The following is a 19,329-nucleotide window of genomic DNA, read 5'->3' on the forward strand; positions in this document are numbered from 1 at the left end:
CATCTCAGCTCTGTGTGTCCAGGACAGAATTACAGAAATTCCTCTTGAGTAAGGACTTTGGTTTCTTGCCGCATAGGTTCTTCAGCCTCTCAATGTTCCCCTGTGTCAGATAGGCATGTGCCCTTAGGCTGATGGCCTTTTCAGCTGCTCAGAGAATGGCCTTCTTTCATGGGCTCATTCATCTTATCCAATGCCACTAGTAGCCCAATGCCCAGTGATCCTCGCCACTGAGACTGTGTGTGGGCATCGGGAGTCTAGAGTGCAGTTAAACACTTCGGGGAGAAGAACAGAAATCGAATTGGATTCTTCATTTTCTGAAGTCACTATTTCTTAAATGAACTCATCTCTGTGCCTGGATCTCACAGAGCCATATAGAAAAACATCAAACTATTTTATTGAGCATGAATGGACCTATGAAACCATTGACTCCTGAAACATTCCAGATGATTTTTTTAAAGAGAACTCTTGTGTGAAGGTTAAATATTAGGAGAAAACTCTCCTTAAAATTGCCCAAACTCTTTAAAACACCAATGCCCTTTAGGCAAAATTCTTTTTAAAAAAATCTGTGTTGTGGGTGTACATGTGTGTGTGTGTCTGTATGTGCTCATGTTTATAAGTTTGTGTGTGTGTGTGTGTGTGTAAAGTATGTATGTGTGTACCTGCATTTGCCACAGAATCAGTATTGAAAACATCAGTCAACCTTAGGTGTTGATGGCTGCCTTTTACCTTGTAGAGACTGTCTTTCTTTGTTGGTCACATGTGGAAACTTCCAGGACTTTCCTGTCTCTGCTTCTCCTCTCACCAAAGGAATACTTTGACTTCAGATGCACACACTGTGGCACCAAGCTTTACATGGGTTCTGGTGATTTGAACTGAAACAAGCCCTTTATTCCGTGAATCATCACCCCAGCCTCATACAAAATTTCCTTTTTAGCAAAGACAACTCTGAGAGAAAGAATTCCATAAGTTTAACATTTATGAGTACAGGATCAGAAGCTGGACTCAGCCTCTTTGGCTGCTTCGAGGTGAGACATAGGCTGTGGTATTCAGAGAGAAATTCAGTTTATAATATGCTATTGCCTCTTATATATTGACCACCATCTCCAAGTCTTAACTCCACAGTCTGTCTCTACCTGGGGCCCAAGTGACATCTGATTTATCCCTTTACATGGAGTTGGGAGGTCTCCTCACTCACCTGCATGTAGTCTTCAGACACCAGAATGAATCCATTATTGTCTATGAGGTAACAGTTCACAGTCTAGAAAATCAGAACACACAGTTTACTTTCAGGCCTCTGACTGTCTTTACACAGAATGACGTATCTCCAGTCTCAGAGATGTCCCCAACCCTTTTGTTGGGGAGGGGAGTTGAATCCCAGGAACTGAAAATACTTGTTGCCTCTATGAGTTAAAGTCAAGGTTACTCTAATTCCAGGGTTGACTCTGCAAAACTCAGGACATTGAAGGAAGGAAACAAACAAGAGAACTGACCTTGAAAGCCTGGGATGGGGATACAATGGATATGCTCAAGAAAGGCTGAATTAAAGTCTATCTTCTGTTTTCTCTTTATGGGACCTGACTATTTCCCAGAAAGAAAGTGTTCAGAGGCCCCCAGGCTTTTATTTGGAGTGGCTGCAGTGCTGGCCATTTGGAAACCCAAATGCCAGCACAATGTCATTACTCAAATGATGTATTAATGAAAACACCGTGTCAGCTCGGGGGACCATCAGGGGACCAGGTAATACTTTTTAATTTGTTCATGGACTGAGGCATGGGGGAAGGGGTGGTTTTCTGTAAAAGGGGCCCCTCAGGCCTCCTAAAGGTTTTCAAACTGTGTTTTTAATTGGGAGCTGGATGTGGGGGCAGGGCTCCTAGCTTTTTGGTAGCTCAGACTTATAAATTGTGGGGAGCAAGGTAAGGCAAACAAACCTCTGCTTCCCCCACGATCCTTTAATCTCCCGTGAATGGCTTGCTACAGGCGAAGTTTTAATTACGGTGCTGTGGAGTTTAAACTTAAGGCTTAATTCCGTCCTTGATGTAACTCAGTTTCTATTTATTGCAGCTTTACATACCGACAGCAACGTTTAATTTGTAACATATCTTTACCCTGAGCTAAATTCCGCTTAGCTCCAGGCCACCATGGGGCTGGCGTTTGCTGAGACACTGACCTAGACACAGGCTTGGATTTTTTCAGGCATGAAAGGACAGCAGGGAGGGTCAGAAAGATATGGCTTATCTTTCTAGCCAAGGGCTGGTCAGTGCTGGAGATTGAACAAGACATGAAAGTACAGCTACAGCTATTCTGGGGGGAAGTTGGGTGGTGTGCAGAAGGTGGGGGTTCTACACAGGGTTTCTTTGTGTAACATCTTTGGCTGTCCCGGAACTTGTTTTGTAGACCAGGCTGTCTTTGAATTCACAGAAATCTCCCTGCCTCTGTCTCTCTGATTAAGCCATGCACCACCACCTCCCAGTTTACAGCTAAAGCTCCTTACAGCAGACTTGTGTGCTTAGATGAATGGCAGAACTTGGCTCCATTTATCTGCGAGGTCAGATGGATGGGTCTTACCCATTCACACTCATGCTGCTGCAGAAGCTCTTGGCTTTAGGGATACTATCTCCATCTTGGTAGTGATCACAATAAACTCTAGGTCTTCTGAGCAGACAGCCTTCAAGAAGCCATCTTCTAAAGCCATGCCTCTGAGATGGTAGCCACAGGCTCTCTGTGGGTTTGCTTTTAAATTTAGCTGGAATTTGGTTAAAATCAAGACTATTAAAACTCGGCTTGTAGATTACCAGAGTTACAGTTCAGTGCACTGTAAGTACTGTGCTTAGTGGCTGTGCTTTTACATGTCTGTTGTTGTGGAGAGTTATCTTGAGCATCAGCACTGGGGTTGTTTGCTGTGAGTGCTACTCTGCTAACATTGGGTCACATGGGTGGATTCATTTTGCAGATATACAGATCCCCAAGGCACTTAGCCCATGCCCTTCAATTCATGTGTACTGAGTACAGAATTGGATTCCATATGCATTTACTGATGAGCCATTTCCTCCCAGTGAAACAGGGAGTCTGATCTTCCTAGAGTTTCTGCCTCAATTTCCTACTTAGATAATTAATTCTAACTCAAACATCCCCAATATCACTGTTTAATCTCTGGTCCATTTCTTTGTCTAATATTGTAAATATTAGCCAACACAATACAGGGATAAAGCAATTGTTTTTGTTTGTTTTGTTTTTATAAAAATCAACTAGGAATCTTTAGAGAGGGGCATGATGTCATGAAGTCCACAGGAATAAAAATAGAAAAATAATCCCCTCTCATGGGAAGCTGCTGACATATTAGGATGGGTTGGAAGGAAAATGTCACTGTAGAGGAGACATAGAAGATGCTTCCAGCAAGATTGGTTTCCAAAGGGGACCAAGAGACACCCCATTACCACACTGGCCCTATTCCCTACCTTATTTGTTTCTTTGGAAAATAGAATTGGAACTACACCAGAATTCTAAAAATAAACACATTTCCATAATTCTTTCTCAGAACAAAGTGCCACTAAAACTTGCTGTTGGATGAAACATTTGATTCTTACAGGTCTTGCTTTCTGTTGTCCTCACAGTGATTAGTGTGGGCTAGAAGAAGGTGGCACATCAGGATACTAGCTAGCATCTTAGGCATGTGACATGGTCCTCCCAAAGCCCAGCTCTCTTCTGAGGTGGAAAGAATAGGAGAGCTCTACATCCCAGGTGGAGGCTGCTTCTTAATTTAGTATCTGTGGTGTGGGGGATGTTTGTATGGGGCATGCACACATGTACACTGAGGCTGGAGGGAGGTATTGCTTTCTGTCTTATTGCCTTGAGACAGGTCTCTCACTGAATCAGAAACTCACTGTGTCATCTAAGATGGTGGGCTAGGGAGCTCTAGGCATCAGCCTCTCTCCACCTCCCTCCCCTGCTCAGCTTCTGACATGGGTGCTGGGATTTGAACTCAGATCTTCATACTTGCATCGCAAACTTTCTTACCTACTGAGTCATTTCCCCAGCTCCTTCCACTTTACAAATTTTATTTTGCAAAAAAATGAACAATCTACAAAGAGAGGACCAGTAAGCCTTGGCAAACAGACAATGACTCTCCCAGAAAGATTATTTTTTCCCCATTAAATATGGTTGTAAAAGATAAAAAGGAGGAGGAAAAATGAGGAAGTGGTGGAGAAGAGGAAGAGGAGGAACAGGAACAGGAATGGCAAACTTGCCTCAAATAAGCCTTCCTTTTCATAAGGCCAGACAAGGAAATTCCTCTTGAATAGAGAAGAGTCTGGAGGTCATGTGACCAAGCATGTGAGATTTGAGCACAGTGCCCTTTGATCTCAGACCTATTGTTCCTACTACGGCTGCCTACTCCCTCTTCCAGAAGACACTTGGACAAGGTCAGGGCCTCAGGACCTGCTTGCTCATGAAAGGCTTTCTTTATAGAATGAAAACACTTAACCTATAGGCAGCTAAGACAGACCTACTTGTCTGTCAGAATAACCACAGAGCAACAAAAAGACCACAACAAAAGCAGAAAAGTCAGGCCATCTCCACATCAGGTGCTTAGTGTGCTACAGTTTTGAGAGTAAGCACAATTCCAAAAGAGACTGTGCTTGGGTCTGCTGGGTCAGGTCATGACCCTAATGGCAGGTTGCTGAGATTCCTGAGCAAAGCAATTCTTAAGCTAACGTCTGAACCCAAGAGAATAATCAGATATAGCTAAGGGGGTTTTCTGTGTGTGCCTTCCACTAGCTGAGGAACAAGCTGTGAAAGAAGTCACAAAAGTCAAAGACAGACAAGAATTGATCAAAACACTAACTGCTTCTGGATCCCAGTCAGACTTAGTTTACCTCCTACCAGATAAGGACAGAAAGAAGAACCAGAAGGTCCCAGCTCTCCAGTCTCCAAAAAGCATCACATACTGTCTCCAGTTGGCATGCAGTGCTGGCACATCCTAGGGAACACATCTGTTTCATGTGAGAACACTGGGATCCAGGAGAACATAGGTATTTCCTTCTTGGACCACGTATCTTGCTACCATTTTTAGAAGTACCTTTTCCAGGTTCCATGTGGATACAAGGATAGGAGCAGAGATATGCTTTGTTGGGCTAGTTTGTGGCCAAGTTTTGAATTTCAAGGATCTACTGAATATCAAAAGAATTGTTCACTCCAGTAGGCAAGAACCAAGTGCTGCCACACTGGGGCTGACAAGTCACCAAGGAAGTTACAGTGCTGTGCCATACTCTCTAGTGTCCCTCACTGATGGATACTTAGGCCATTCGATTTAAAAGGTGTCATTATGTTCTGAGAACAAAGTTGTACTCTATTGTCTACCTGAAAACACAGAAAGGTGATTTTCGTGACTATAATTGCCTAAAGAACCTGTCTGTCAGCAACTCATAAATTAAATTATAGCCAAGGATACAGGAGCTTGGAGTCTGCACTTGGAATGAGAGAGCCCAGAGCTAGGTGTAGGAAACAACTGGGGTCAAATCACCTGCAATCGGGTCTGACAGTTGGTTTTACCACATAGATTTATGATAAATATGATTCAATTGCCTTTCCAATGTTAAGAAACAGGAATATTTTCCTAGTCTTACTTCTTGATGTCACTCTCTCTAAATGAACCCTGGTATCTTGGAAGATGTTTACACACTACCACACTACCAGGTGTGTACTAAGGATCTACTAACAGAATCAAGGCTTGGGGAGATCAGAAGGTTCACCTTCGGAGACACAGGGTAAGTACATACTCCATAGCCATCCTTGGACATTGCAGGATGCAGTTGGTCTCAAAGTGTGGAGATAGGATAAAGGAGATTGAGAGGCAGACAGAATTTGTTTTTAAATCTTTCTACAATGATTCACTGATTTAGTATTGCTCAGAGAGTTTGGTTCAGGTACACTGAGGTACACACTCAGGGTTTACTCTGAAATCCTGGTGTGGGAACTCAGAAACTGTAGACCGGAGGGAAGGAATGGTGGGGAGAGGGTATGCATAGTGCCAATTGCAGTGTTAACCAGAAAGCCCATCAGCCTGGGGCTGAGATACTAGTTTTGGAACCAGAGACTCTGAGTGTCCCTATCACTGTGACCTTGAACAATGCCTGGGTGTCCTAGGAAGTGGTAAGGGAGCCATTGCAACTCTGTGGGGGAGTGAGAAAGCCGGATGGGGATGTCCCTGTGAAGGAAGGCTGAGCACCTTAAGGAATGTATAACATCCACCCCCTCAGGAAAGGCTGGTCCCCTACCACGTATCCTTTTTCTGAGCATCCTCATGGCACAGTGCTACAGTTTCTCAGAAAGAGACTTGTGTGGTAAAGTTTCTAACAGGAGGAACTGGGATGGGGTGGGAGGGTGGGGGGGGGATAGGGGGCTTTTCACTATTTGGAAAGAGTGCCTTCCTGTTTGTTTTGACTGGTCAAATTCACTTAAGCTCAGCACTGTGCAGCATGGCAATTTTGATGTTTTGTGTGCACATGTTTGGGGAGGAGCCGGGAGGTGGAGGGTAGTGAGGGAGATAAACAGGCAGACAGAGAGTGAAAGGGATCTCTAATCTGAGTGTAAGCGAGGCCTGGATTTCTGAGTCTCTGGCACATAGAAATATACCTTCTCAGTACCTTTTCTCCAGGTCTCCGGACAGGAGCCTTAGTATGTCACTGTAAAGCAGACTGACCCTGCCTTCCCAGTCAATTGCTGTGTCTTCAACCATCAAATCAAAATACCGTGTTGTGGGATATGGAGAAGGCACAGTGGTTAAAACAGGCATGAGGATGGGAGCTCAGACTCCAGAACCTAAGTAGATGCTGGGCAAGCATGGGAGCTCTTTTAGAACTCCAGTCTCAGAAGGCAGAGATGGGGAATCCCCAGAGCAAGCAGGCTTCAGAGACTGTCTAAATCAATGAACCCTAAGTTTGGTTGAGGGACCATAGCTTAATGGATAAGGTAGAAGACCAAGGAAGATGATTCCTGACATCGACCTGGTGCTTTCAGTGCACGTGCACGTGCACAAACACCGAGAGAGAGAGAGAGAGAGAGAGAGAGAGAGAGAGAGAGAGAGGAGAGAGAGGAGAGAGAGAGAGAGAGGAGAGAGAGAGAGAGAGAATAGTTACAACAATCTTTTTAAAAATCACTGCTTGCAAAGAGGTAACTCCAAATATGTTTGGTAGGAGGCACCTGTGCCCCTCCTCATACCTGCTATTAAACGATCCTCCTATCTACCCACTCAACAGCCTGAGTGTTTTGGATATGAGATATCCAGTTGCTAGGATATAGCCCTGTTCATCTCTGTCATCATTCAAGGCATGTTTCATATGCCAGAAGAAATTCCTACCAAGACTCAGAATGTCCCTGTGATCCACAGACCACATCAATCTCTGTCTCTTTGGAGGGAGCAGAGAGCCTCATTTGTCATGAAGATTTTGGCCTCTCACAGGACAGCAGTTAACCTTCCTCTGCCTTCACAAAACACTTGGTGTTGTCAACAGGTGATGAAGTTGATGGACAGGTGAGTGGGCGAAATGTGGCTATACTGCTGAGTCATATAAAAAATGGGGGTAGGTGTGGCCTTTCCTCCTCAGGGTCAACCGTGCCTCCTTTATCAGCCCCATACCTTTGCAAGATTGTTGTCTGCCTGAAAGTCCTTTTTTATACCTTGCTTATTACTTCCAATGTCATTTCTTTCTCCATCTTGGCTGATTCAAATGTCACCTCCTCAGAGACATCATCTCAGACCAGTGTGCATATATATTCCAATTGGAACAAAAACAGAACAAACAAAATATATGTGTATCTCTCTTGCTACCAATAAGTGCCATGAAGGCAGCATCTCCCTATGCTGCCCTAGGAGGTTACTCCTTCTTGGGAGTAAGTGTCTAGACATTATAAGGGAACGTATGAGAGCTTGAATGATTCTTTTGCAGGCTCTGTAGTTGACATTCACCCTGGGTGGAATGGAACTCCTTACAGCCCTTCTTATATCCCTGTGATTGGGTCCTGACAATCACATGCTTCCAGCTCTTACTGGCAAACTAAAGATGTTATCCTACAAGGTAGAAATATGTCCACATACCCTAACCACCCTCATAGAACACACTTGCTGGGGCCCAGTGTGTGCTAACGGGGAGCCAAAGGACTTCCAGGGTCTCTCAGCCACCATGTTTCTGAGCAGTCTAAGAAAGTGGACCATTCTCAGTGTGGTGGCACAGACAGAGGCACAGGTTCAGAATGAGCCCTGAAGCTAATTTTAATGGGGGACTTGATGATTTGGGGGCAGCTGGGGAAGAGAAAGGACATGAGACAGCTCTATGGAGCTAATTAAAAGTTATGAAAAGAGTGACACATGGAAGGAGTCTGATGGAAAAAAAAAAAAAAAAACAAAACCATAGCATTGGGTCCAAGTGGGAAGGCAGGGCTGGTTTTCCATTGAAGACAATAGCAGGCGGTTACCTAGAGCCAAAACTTAATAGTCAAACACAGAATAGATGAAAATTTCAAAGTGCAGACTGGGCATAAGCATCAGATCAAATTTAAAAGAGGATCAATTAAAGGCTTACTTTTCTAAGTATGTGATCCTTTTGGAACAAGAAAAAGACCATGGTACTAATGAGGGCATTGCAACATACATTTATTGTGCCCTAGTGTACAAGCCATTGCCACCTAGGCCCTATGGAGCCACTACTTTATGGGAGGGACAGTTTGGTTTAGGGCCAGCAGTAGTGAATGTGTGCCTTTTCTAGGAGACATGGTAGAGTTTTTAATTCCCCCCCCCATAGATTCTTCCCTGTGACTCTAGAAATTTCTATACCCACTATGTGGTTGAAGAAGCAGGAGGAAAGAAATGTTTGGAAAATTGTCTAAAAGCACATTGCTACCTATTTTCAGGGTTACAGAATCTCAACAGTCAAACTTAATGGCTTGTGCCTGTAAATACCACCATATGCTACCCTTACCATCAGTCAAGGAACAAACAAAGGCTGTTTCCAAGCTCAGAAGGAGATTTGTCTTTATGTGAGAATACACCTATGTGGTATGAGTTGTAGGAAAAAATACCACCTCTTGCTTTTATAAAATTGTTTAGCAGCCACACACATGTGTAGCCAACCACTCATTCATCTAACCAAGTTTATGAACTACCATCCATCTCTCCAGCCAGCTAGCCAAGCAGGCATTCTCTGTTCTTTTACTGGAGCTTGGATTTGCAACAATAGCCATTGTAGTCTGTGACTCACCCTTTGTTGCCATCCAAGCACTCCAGAGAGGCAAGAGAATGGAGTTTGAACCCAACAGCTCTTCCTAACATGCTGGCATGTCTTAAAGTCGGAGGGAAATCTGAGCCCACTTGGTTAGCCTTTAAAAGTTATCCCCAAGCTTCCTAAAAAGGGTGTTGAACAATCCTCAGGGAAAATTGTTTTTGATCTGGCGATCAGAAAATGTTAGGCTTCTGCTGAAAAGATGATGGATTGGCTTTTGCTCTACGGATATGGTGACTCACACTATGATAGCGCTAGGATAACAAGTTCTCTTTTAAGCTGGCAGTTAGACCACTGGGAACAAATTTTTTTTTCTAACTCTATCCTGGACTCCCTATTATATTAATATTCTTGTTTTCCCTTTGTCTACTTTTAAAACCTCTACTCCTGCCCTGTGCTTTCTGGGTTGAAATTATGCTTGGAAAATGTTCTTGAAATCCTTGTGGTAACCAGAAGGACTGTAAATATCTGATTATAAAGTTTCGTTGATTGACTGGCTGATTTGACTGATATCTAGCTAAAGGAGGAAGAGAGAGAGAAAGAGAGACAGAGAGAGATAGAGAGAGACAGAGAGAGACACAGAGAGACACAGAGAAGCAACCTAAGTAGAAAGACCACCATAATTTTGCTTGTTTTAAACCATGGGGGTAGAAGGGTGCCGTGTTGGCTATGACAATAGCTATGTTCCATGGGAGGGCTTAAAACAGTGACACAGTTTCTTCCATTGCTGACCTAAGTGATTACAATCCCTCCCTCCAGAAGAGGGTGAGGGAAAGGGGAAATGATAGAGACATCTTAGGTAGAAATAGCTACGCTAGAATGAAAAACTGTGACTTTCAAAGATCTTACCTCCAGATTTGCAGTTTGCTAATTATGTGAGATGAATCAAGCCACTCATTCATCTCAATGTTGTCTTTGATTTTCTTTTCTTTTATTTCCTTCCACACACACACACACACACACACACACACACACACACACACACACGAACCCTTCTTTCTGCCAGGGTCTTGCTATGTAGTCCTGGCTGGCTGGGAACTCTCTATGTAGACCAGCCTAGCCTTGATTTTAGGATGCCTCTCCTGCCGCCACCTCTTGGCTGAGTTCTGGGATTACAGCTACACACCACGTTGGCCTGCTTAGCCAACTTATAAACAGAGGCAATACTTCCTACCTATTTAACCTGTTCTGATGGTGGGAAGAAGATGAAGCATGGCCACAAAGCTTGGAGAAATCTAATGTGATCTTTAAATGTAATATCTATTACATCCAGTAAATAAGGCATTGTAATACCATAGTCTAGGAAACTTCTAAAGCATATTTCTATGGCTCTCATAACCAAACTATTTGATGGGGGGTAGAGGTAGGGGACAAAACAAATGTTCTGTCTGTCTGTCTGTCTGTCTCCTCCACCCTTCTGGAGGCTATCCCAGAGTAATGTGTCAGGCCTGGCTCCATACACAGTAGCGTTCCTCTGTCTAACCACACTGTCTAATACTTCCCTTTGGCCAGAAACTAGACCAGGTAGGTACCTTACCTCATCATCACAGCTTATGGAGCATTTTCCATCCAGTGAGGCACACTGTTGGGGGAAGAAAGCAGGGGAACCATGTTACTGGGTCATTCATTCCAGCATTTGCTGCAGCTGCTGCTTAGCTAAGGATCATGGCCTGTGATGCAAGTACCAGGTTTCATCCAAAGGGAACATTTGGAGATGAGACTTGGCCATGCTCTCTAGTGACCACATGAACTCTGAATCTTACTATCAAAGTTACAATGTGGGGAGTGCTGGCTCTTTCCCATCCCTCTTAATTCGTGTTGTCATTCAACACTGATGGTATCTCTTAAAGATCTCAGATCTTCTGGTAACAAAAGATATAATTATGTCATTATTTAATTTAAAACTATTTCTCAATGACTTTAAAAGGAAACCCTTGTTTATGTTCTTAGATTATAGTTTCCTATCATATCATAATTTAAAAAATGATAAGCTCCTTATGCACCCACCCTAGGATGAGTCTCTAGGTTGATTCCGTATTACGACAAGTACACATTAAGCATGTAAGTGTTGGTTTGCTTATTGTGTGCTGATTTCACTTTTGCTGGAAATATACTTCTAATGTTTAGAACTGGGCAGGTAGAAGTACCTCAATGGCTACTATTTCTGTTGAATACTAGACAGATGTCCCTGACATGTCTTAATTCATAGAGCACAGCAGTGGAGAGGACTGCCCTGGATTTTCCAAGTGCAATAACCCCTTGATGTCCTTTGGCCAGAAAGACAGATATGTGCCTTGACCAAGCAGGCCATATGATATCATGATATGATCATCAGAAAGTCAGTGTGAAAATAACAAAAGGCCCTGATATTAAGGGAGAAACTCCTTTTGTAAAGTCACTCTCTTGATCCCATAATTCAAATAGTTCCTATGAGCAAATACCCTGCTTTTCCCAGCATGTGGTGTCTAACATGCTGACAGCCTGTGTTTTACAGTGAAATGAATGGTAATCCGAGGAGCAGGCAATTCATTTTACAAATATTCATCAGAAATCTGGCACCATTTGCCCCAGCTACCCATATGGGGACACCTGTATAATAACAGTGGTGCTGATGCCTCGAGATACTGGCTAGAGCTTACCTGTCTGCTGGCAGTCCAGAACTTCCTTTGGAAGAATTCAAGTTTCATCTGAATGCCTACAGCTGGGACAGATTACAAAATAAAAGAAAGCATCAGAGATTCCTTTCAGATTTCAGATTGTCATTGGAAATTATCCATCACAGCAAGATCCTGACACAGGCATACCAGAAAAGAAAAAAAAAAAAACAGTGACCCATACACCTATGAGCTTCCTGCTCTGACCTTTCTTGTTGCAGGTAAGGACATCTCAAGGGTCCCTACACTCAGATCTCAATCACAAACTGAAATCAGCCAGTGTAGATGTTCTTTGTAGTGGCGTTACTTCAGTCTGCATCTATAAATTTCATACATTTGTAGCACAACACAAGCTGACATTTGTCATAAAAATATCTAGAAGCTAAATATATTTCTTCTACTCCTGTTTTGAGCTATTTCTTTCAGAACTCAATATATCCTGGATGGTATTTGTTTGTTTGCTTGTGTGTATGTTTGGAGATAAAAGATCTGAGAGGCAGTGGTTCTGAGGCTGGAGTTTGCAAGAGTCTCTTCACTCTGCTGTAATTGGCTGCAATGGCCCCCTCGTGTCCACATCCCTGTGCTCTTCTCTCCCCAGGAGAAGGAGCGAACACACAGCTCTGTGTGTCTGTGGAAATCTTCCTAATGCAACAGTAAAGGCTAGCCTCATGGACCAATATCGAACAAAACTTCAGGAAGTGGCATTTGGTGGGATCTTTCAATCAACACATGAGCAGGCTCATCAGATTTCCCCCAAAGAAGCAACATAAACATAACTCAGAAAGCAAAATTGTCAGGGCCCAAATCTCATCGGATGCTGTTCACACTTTACAGGAGTTCAAGGAATGATAAGGCTGGATGGATGGGGTGGGAGGAGGTGTACCCTGGTGCAGTGTGTACCTTTGCACACTGGTCTGGTGTACATGATCTTTCCAGGGTTTGCCTATACACTGCCTGTGTGCTATTTATCTTTTCTTCAACACTGATGGTGACTTCAAACTAAATAGTAATAAGCTTTAAAAAAATTCCTGGATGACAGTATAGCTAGAATTACAAGAAAAGACGGAGACTCTAAGCAAATCGCTGTTCATGGTTGGTTCCCAACAGAATGGAAGCTCCTGGAGGACCTAGAAAAGAAAAGCACCCATGCAGGGCATCTTCCTCTCTATGCCAAGTTCATGTAGCTCAGACTTGCTGGAGGTGTGGGTGAAGGCAGAGTTTTCACAATGGTAATTTTTTTCTTTTATAAAGGGTTTCTGCTCTGGGGTCTTTAATATGTTAGCTCTACAGACCTACAAGGTACTTTATAGGGTACCTGGTCAGACTACAAGTTGAGTTGCTCATCTCTGCCTTGAAGCAAAGGTCAGCGAAAGCCTGAAGAAAACTGCTCATGGAGTCTGGGCGACATTTGTATCATTTCAAGTAAAACCTGTCCTTCAAAATGTGTATCAGTCAAACCAGGGTGCATACTATAGTGCAGGTGGGATTCCCTCAGGTATGTGGAAGCTGAGAGCTATGCACTTCAGAAAGGCTTGGGAAGAACACTATGGTTTTACCAAAGCATGTTAACCAGGCAGCGGTTAACAGCAACTGACTTCAGAGAAGAGGGCCTCAGAGTTGCCGTTACAGCTGGCAACTGGTATCTAGGAGGATCAAGAAGAGTTTCTGTCTTCTACTTCATGGTTTCCTGCTGCCTTCCCTGGCATTAATTTTAATGCCATCTCTTTAGGCCAAAGTCAAAGTCATGGGAAGCTGCAAGGACCTATGAGGTGAAAACACAAGGGTTCCTGAAATAGTCACTCCACAGCAAACTTCCCATGGTGTCTCTCCTATCTACCTATCAGCTCTTCTGTTTCCCCAACAGTTCCCTGCACCCTTTCTGAGCACCCTTCCATACTCTGGCAGGGCCCCCCTTCACCTCTCTAATGAATCTAGCTGCTCCCTCCAGGGTGTTTATCCATCCCACATACTTGGAGTCTGCTATCATCTCCCTCTATTGGTCCTGTACCCGAGCTCCTCAAGGCAATTTAATCTTTCCTCATGAGTCAGTTCCTCTGTCTCATTAATCATACAGTCAGGCCGACTTTCTCTGATCTCCCTCCAACAAGCTGCATCCTTACCCTAAGCTTGATGCCCTAACCAAGACACTGCTTCCCTGGCTCCCTCTCTTCTGGGCGGCTGCTATCCAGTGCTCCTAATATCATGATGGTAACATGTCTGCCCAGATCCATCTTGCTATGTTACTGTTAGCTGCTCCCCTGCCTCCTCCAGCAGAATGGCCCTGGCTTCACTTCATATCTCTGATTTAGACTTTCATGGTTTTCATCTAAAGTTTTGAATACTTCTCTATTATTCAAAGATTCACAATCACATTGGTGGGTCGAGTTAATGACAGTTTGTTCTCTGGCCTTCACTGTGCTCAGCGCTAGGTTGGGTACTAGTTGAAATGTGATCATGCACCCTGTCAGCATCTAACTGAGAAATAGCTACATGGTAAGAGCCACACTACAGGCAAAAATACAAAGAGTTCTGGAGTATGAAATCAGCCAAGGGCTTTGTGTATGTGATGGCATGGAGATCTAACTCAAGACCAGATAGGAATCAAGAGGAAATGAGGATGCAAATGGGAGAAACTGCATGGGCAAAGGCAGGGAGCCTTTAACACCACAGAGCTTTGAGGATTGAGAAGAGTGGGCACAGTGACCTGGGTGAGCAGGCCTGGGGTCAAATGATAAGAGGCCGATGATGCCTTTCCCATAGGCTGGGGATTAGCTCAGGGCCAAATCCAGCTTCTTTTTGTAAATAAAGTTTTATTGGAACAGTTATTTGTTTACATACTGCCTGGGCCTATAATGCCAAAGTTGAGGAATTACAACAGAGTCAGAATGGCCCACAAAGCCCAATCACTTACTATCTGCCCTTTTACAGTGAAACACTGATGACATTTGCTGAAGGTACTACTAGAGATCTTTACAGAAGCAACAGGACAAGCTTTATAGTTTTGAACATCCACTCAAAGCTTACAGAACAAGTGCTAGGCAAAGGGCCCAAACAGTGGGCAATAGGACAGTGCACAAACTTTGGCCAATGGCGCATACGGCTCACCAACTCTTGAGCATGGAAGTGATTTAAAGTACAAACCAAACAATAAAAAAAAAAATAAGGGGTGAAGCCTGAGGCCAAGCATCACTCTGTCTCCTGAGTTTTGTTCCACATATTTTTCTTTTTCTACTTTTATCAGAAAAAGCATTTTACCTCAGCAGGCCCACCCCTTACACCATCCTCCACGACCTAAGTGGAACCTGAGATATTTTGCCTGCCCATCTGTATGGTTCTTTCAACAACATTTCAAGCCCTAGTAGTGTATTCTGCTTCAAGTCGGTCTTGCTAATTTAATAAGGGAAACAAGGGCAGAAAATGCTTGAGTGAAACCCAAATCCCAAGGAGAGTGCAGAAAATAAAAACACCATTCCTTGGGTTTGAAATTTTTTAGACAGTCCAGAAAATCATGAACATATTTTCCTGGAGTCTGTGGTATTCCTCACTTCCAATTGATTAGAACGTTCCAGGGCTCTTGCTTGTAATCTCTGTCATGAGAACACAGGTTGATTTTGCATACAACATTAAACACGCTCCAAAACAGTATTTCATACCATTCTTCCCAAAGTACCTTCCAAAAAAAATGGCCTGAAAATATATGGGCAGTCTTCAGAAATCAAGAAAACCATTTGCTGTTAAGAGCATTGTCATTATGAAGAGTTCCAAGCCTGATCCCAGAAGTACTCAGGCATTTCAGGCACAAGCACCTCTTTGGATTTGAACTATCCAGGTAATGGCTCTTGCAGCACTTGTCATTGTTGTAAGAAGGCCTGGGTACAGATCAGCTCAATACCATATACAACTGAGACCTTCCATTGACACCTTCATTCAGAAGCTCAGTAGCTATTAGGTAGGAGGTATGTTGTCATCAAGATACAGATACAGTAGTCAAGGGCTGGAGGGTGTGGGGGCTGTCCAATCATTGAAGAGAACTAAGTTTTGAGTGACAGAGTCTATCACAGGGTATCACTCATGACTGTCAGACTATTAGGTTGCCTGTGATTCATTTGCTCGAATATAGAAGTAGTAGCTACCTCTGGTGTTCTGATTTTGTGTGATCCAAATTCATGGCCATTGATGATGTGGCTATTTAAAATGTACCACTCATCATTGGGTTTGTTACTTGCATGAATTACATTTTAAGAGCTCAATAGCTCTGTGAATCCACAAGCTGCTGTGTTCATTATTCCAATCTAGAGCATTTTTTACCTTTTCAGAAAGTTCTATTGGACAGCAATCACAAGAGGAATCAAAGGTAATGTTCTATGAAGGCCTGCCCATATTACCACTACCTAGATGTGAAAGAAGTAGGGATGGCATATGAACGGAGGGTTCAGATGAGATAGGACTGCCATCATGACCCAACTTGGATCTGCAAAGGGAAGTTGTTAATTATCTTGAGAAAACCCCCAAAGAAATTAGTGCAATATGCTCAATGTGGCTACCAACCCAAGATTGATTTTTTTTTGCTTTATAAAATTTGAGAATACAAATTACATTTCCAGTGCTATTATATTCAAATGCACTCAAGATGAAATCATGCCTGCATCTCATATCACGTTAATAGACACGCATTCAAGTGTAATCTGAAACTCACCAAGTAACAATGTCACATGTAAAATTAGAAATAAAATAACATTTTCATATTGTATTCATTTAGAAATCATTTTCTGTAGGCTGGGCCTCAACTTGCAATCTACCCCTAGGAGCCCAAATCCGGTTTATAAAATAGCATTCACCATGCCTGGCATGAAAGCTTCAACAAACACCCGTGTTTCCAAACATGCCCTGCCCCTCCAGCCATAGAATATGTTCACATACACTTGGAAAGCTCATCCAGGAGACGGAAGAACGTCCCAGAACTGCCAGTGATTTATAACCAAAGTGTGTTGCTAGAGAATTGTTTGTGAGCCCCGTTTCTAAGACTACTGCTGTGAGCTCTGAAGACTTCCTGTTACTTCTTTTCTCCACAGGGAGAGTCAGTCTCACTGCCTCATTTTTAGGGAACAAAAATAAATGTGAGGCAAGGATAAGACGATAAAACACGAAACGTGTTCTAATACTCTCACGGGCTCCCAGTGTTGACTACCTTAATAGCAAAATGTATCCCCAGGCCTTTGATTCTCTTATATTTCAGAACCAATGCACCTTTGATGACAGTATGTTGAGACTAAGCAGAAAACCCATGAATGGTAAATCCAAACTGTCCATAGAGGCAAATGTTCTGTAGGGCATACTATTGGGGTGTAAATGCTTTACAAAATCACGGCTCCAAGCAGGCTCTTTAGATGGGTCATCTCCCTTCAGGAGTACTGAGGAGTGTTTTTCCATTCCGACCATGTCAGTTGCTGCTCTGGAATGGTGCATGGTGAGTAGCAGCCAGATGGGTCAGAGCACAGGAGTGAAGAGGTGCATTATCATCGCTATGGCCACCACCAGCTCTGTGTGTTCACTAAACATGCATTCAGTCATGGAGATTTTTAAAGACTTAGGCCTTGCAGTAGGGGGAAATGATCATTTCTTTCTGATTCACAAATGGTAGTCATATCCTGAAGTTTCTCTGTGCTCATCTGGCCACAGATTCCAGAATTCTAACAGATTTCAACCAATGGGTAGAGGTCTAGGATAGGAAGCTGTTTCTCTGTTTGAGAAAAAGGTATTGTAAAGTAATAAATGCAACCGGTGTGGTGTGGATGGTTTCCCCATACCAATCCTCTTTTGAGAGTAGAACTTTGCTCTCCAGAACTAAATGCCCATCCAGAATTTCTCCTATAGAAAAACAGCCCCCTGCTGTGCAGATTTCTCATGTACAGTGATGGCTCATAAGACTTCTGGGTTAATGTCTCCTGTCCAGTCCCAGCCCACACTTAGACAGTGTCCGTGAATTGTTATTGCTTTGTACACAACGGCAAAGACTGCTTGCTAGCTATGACAGGAAAAAAAAAAAAGTCAGGCATGCTGGGATTCCAACTTGCCTTAATTAACAGTCCACCACCATGGTAGTTGCTAGCCAAGCCACATTTGTTTAAATGTTTTCTTCTGTTTGTTTTCAAAACAGTTAATTGCAAGTAGAACTAACAAGGAATTGGAATGTCGCTTCTTTGGACTATTTCATGATTAACCCAGGCTTTGGAACAGGGCCATTAGTGGCACTGGAGTGTTAAAGGACAGAACTCTGACCTTTGCTACATCAGTGCAAGCCCCTTCCGGGGGTCCCTAGATGTCCAGAGGAATGACTTCTCATAGGAATAACAACTGAAAACTGTAATGTGAATTATGACATAGCTCATCTGCAAAGTATTTCATGTGAAGACTTTAATGAGTCGCATGATGGAATGTTGGGCAGAAAAAGACAACTGAAATCCTGGGACTAATTTGGGTGAAACTGAGAACAGAGTACCCTTGCAAAGATGAGGGGGGAAGAGGGAGCAGCTGTTTTACTGTCCTCCTGGGTGTCAGGCTGACAACCCCAAGAGCTTTCCTAGTACACTGTGAGGGAGACCAAGTATCAACAACTTTTAGAAAAATACAGATCAAAGCAATATGCATTCATCATAATCTTAGTAAAGTCTGGGAACTCAGTGTTTGGTATTATTTCAGAAACAAAGAAGAAATCTCATAGAAGCAGATACTCCGCACAATTCAGCTGATACCAAATGAAGAAACAGAAAGATAAAAGGGGAGGAGGCACTTTGACTATTAGCCCCCTTACCAAATGCATAATTCACTTCTGAAGTATTGCTTGTGGTATGTGGGCAGCAAACTTTCTCATACAGTAGAGTAATTGCTTTTAAATAACAAAGAGCTGTATGACATATCTCTGGGCTGAAAGGGAGGGAGGAAGAATGCGGCTCATGTTATCCTGTGATTGACAAGAAGATGCATAGCTGTACACGTCTCTTTTAATCTAGAACTTTCTCTGCCTACTGTCTGAGCCTGGCTTCTGGGGACATGTGGAGGAAGGCCAGGTGTCCTTGGCTCACACATTTGCTTCATGAGCACTTTTCATTCTGGTCAGGGTTTCTTGGGAACAGTCACCTTTAGCAGAGTCTGACGAATGGCAATCGTACATGTTTCCTCCATTTGGGTTCTAATTACTTGACTGAATCAATGTTGAAAAGAATTAACAAGACTTATGGAATGAAATAATAATTTTTTCTTTACCCCTGAGGTAATCTGGAAGCATTTTCCAGACTTCATTTGAAGAAACCTATATTCCCCCAGCTTTCCAAGGTTGTTAGACCTGGCATTGAAAGGTTTTTGTCAGATCATTTTTATGCTCACAAAACTCTTCAAATAATATG

The 19,329-nt window shown here is 43.1% G+C and overlaps 1 protein-coding gene across 2 annotated transcripts in view; it reads right to left on the reverse strand.

Moving 5' to 3' along the window:
- Positions 1 to 19,329, reverse strand: part of Cacna2d3 (calcium voltage-gated channel auxiliary subunit alpha2delta 3) — a 793,771-nt gene that overhangs the window by 67,736 nt on the left and 706,706 nt on the right. For both annotated transcript variants that reach the window (XM_028754076.1, XM_028754077.1), the window contains 3 exons: positions 11,912 to 11,973; positions 10,810 to 10,854; positions 1,196 to 1,258 (listed from right to left, as the gene is read on the reverse strand). In XM_028754076.1, coding sequence (XP_028609909.1) covers positions 1,196 to 1,258; positions 10,810 to 10,854; positions 11,912 to 11,973 — 170 coding nt within the window. The remainder of the gene's footprint in view (positions 1 to 1,195; positions 1,259 to 10,809; positions 10,855 to 11,911; positions 11,974 to 19,329) is intronic.

The sequence above is a fragment of the Grammomys surdaster genome, unplaced genomic scaffold, assembly GCF_004785775.1.
Source record: "Grammomys surdaster isolate TR1022 unplaced genomic scaffold, NIH_TR_1.0 125979, whole genome shotgun sequence".
Classification (NCBI taxonomy): Eukaryota; Metazoa; Chordata; class Mammalia; order Rodentia; family Muridae; genus Grammomys; species Grammomys surdaster.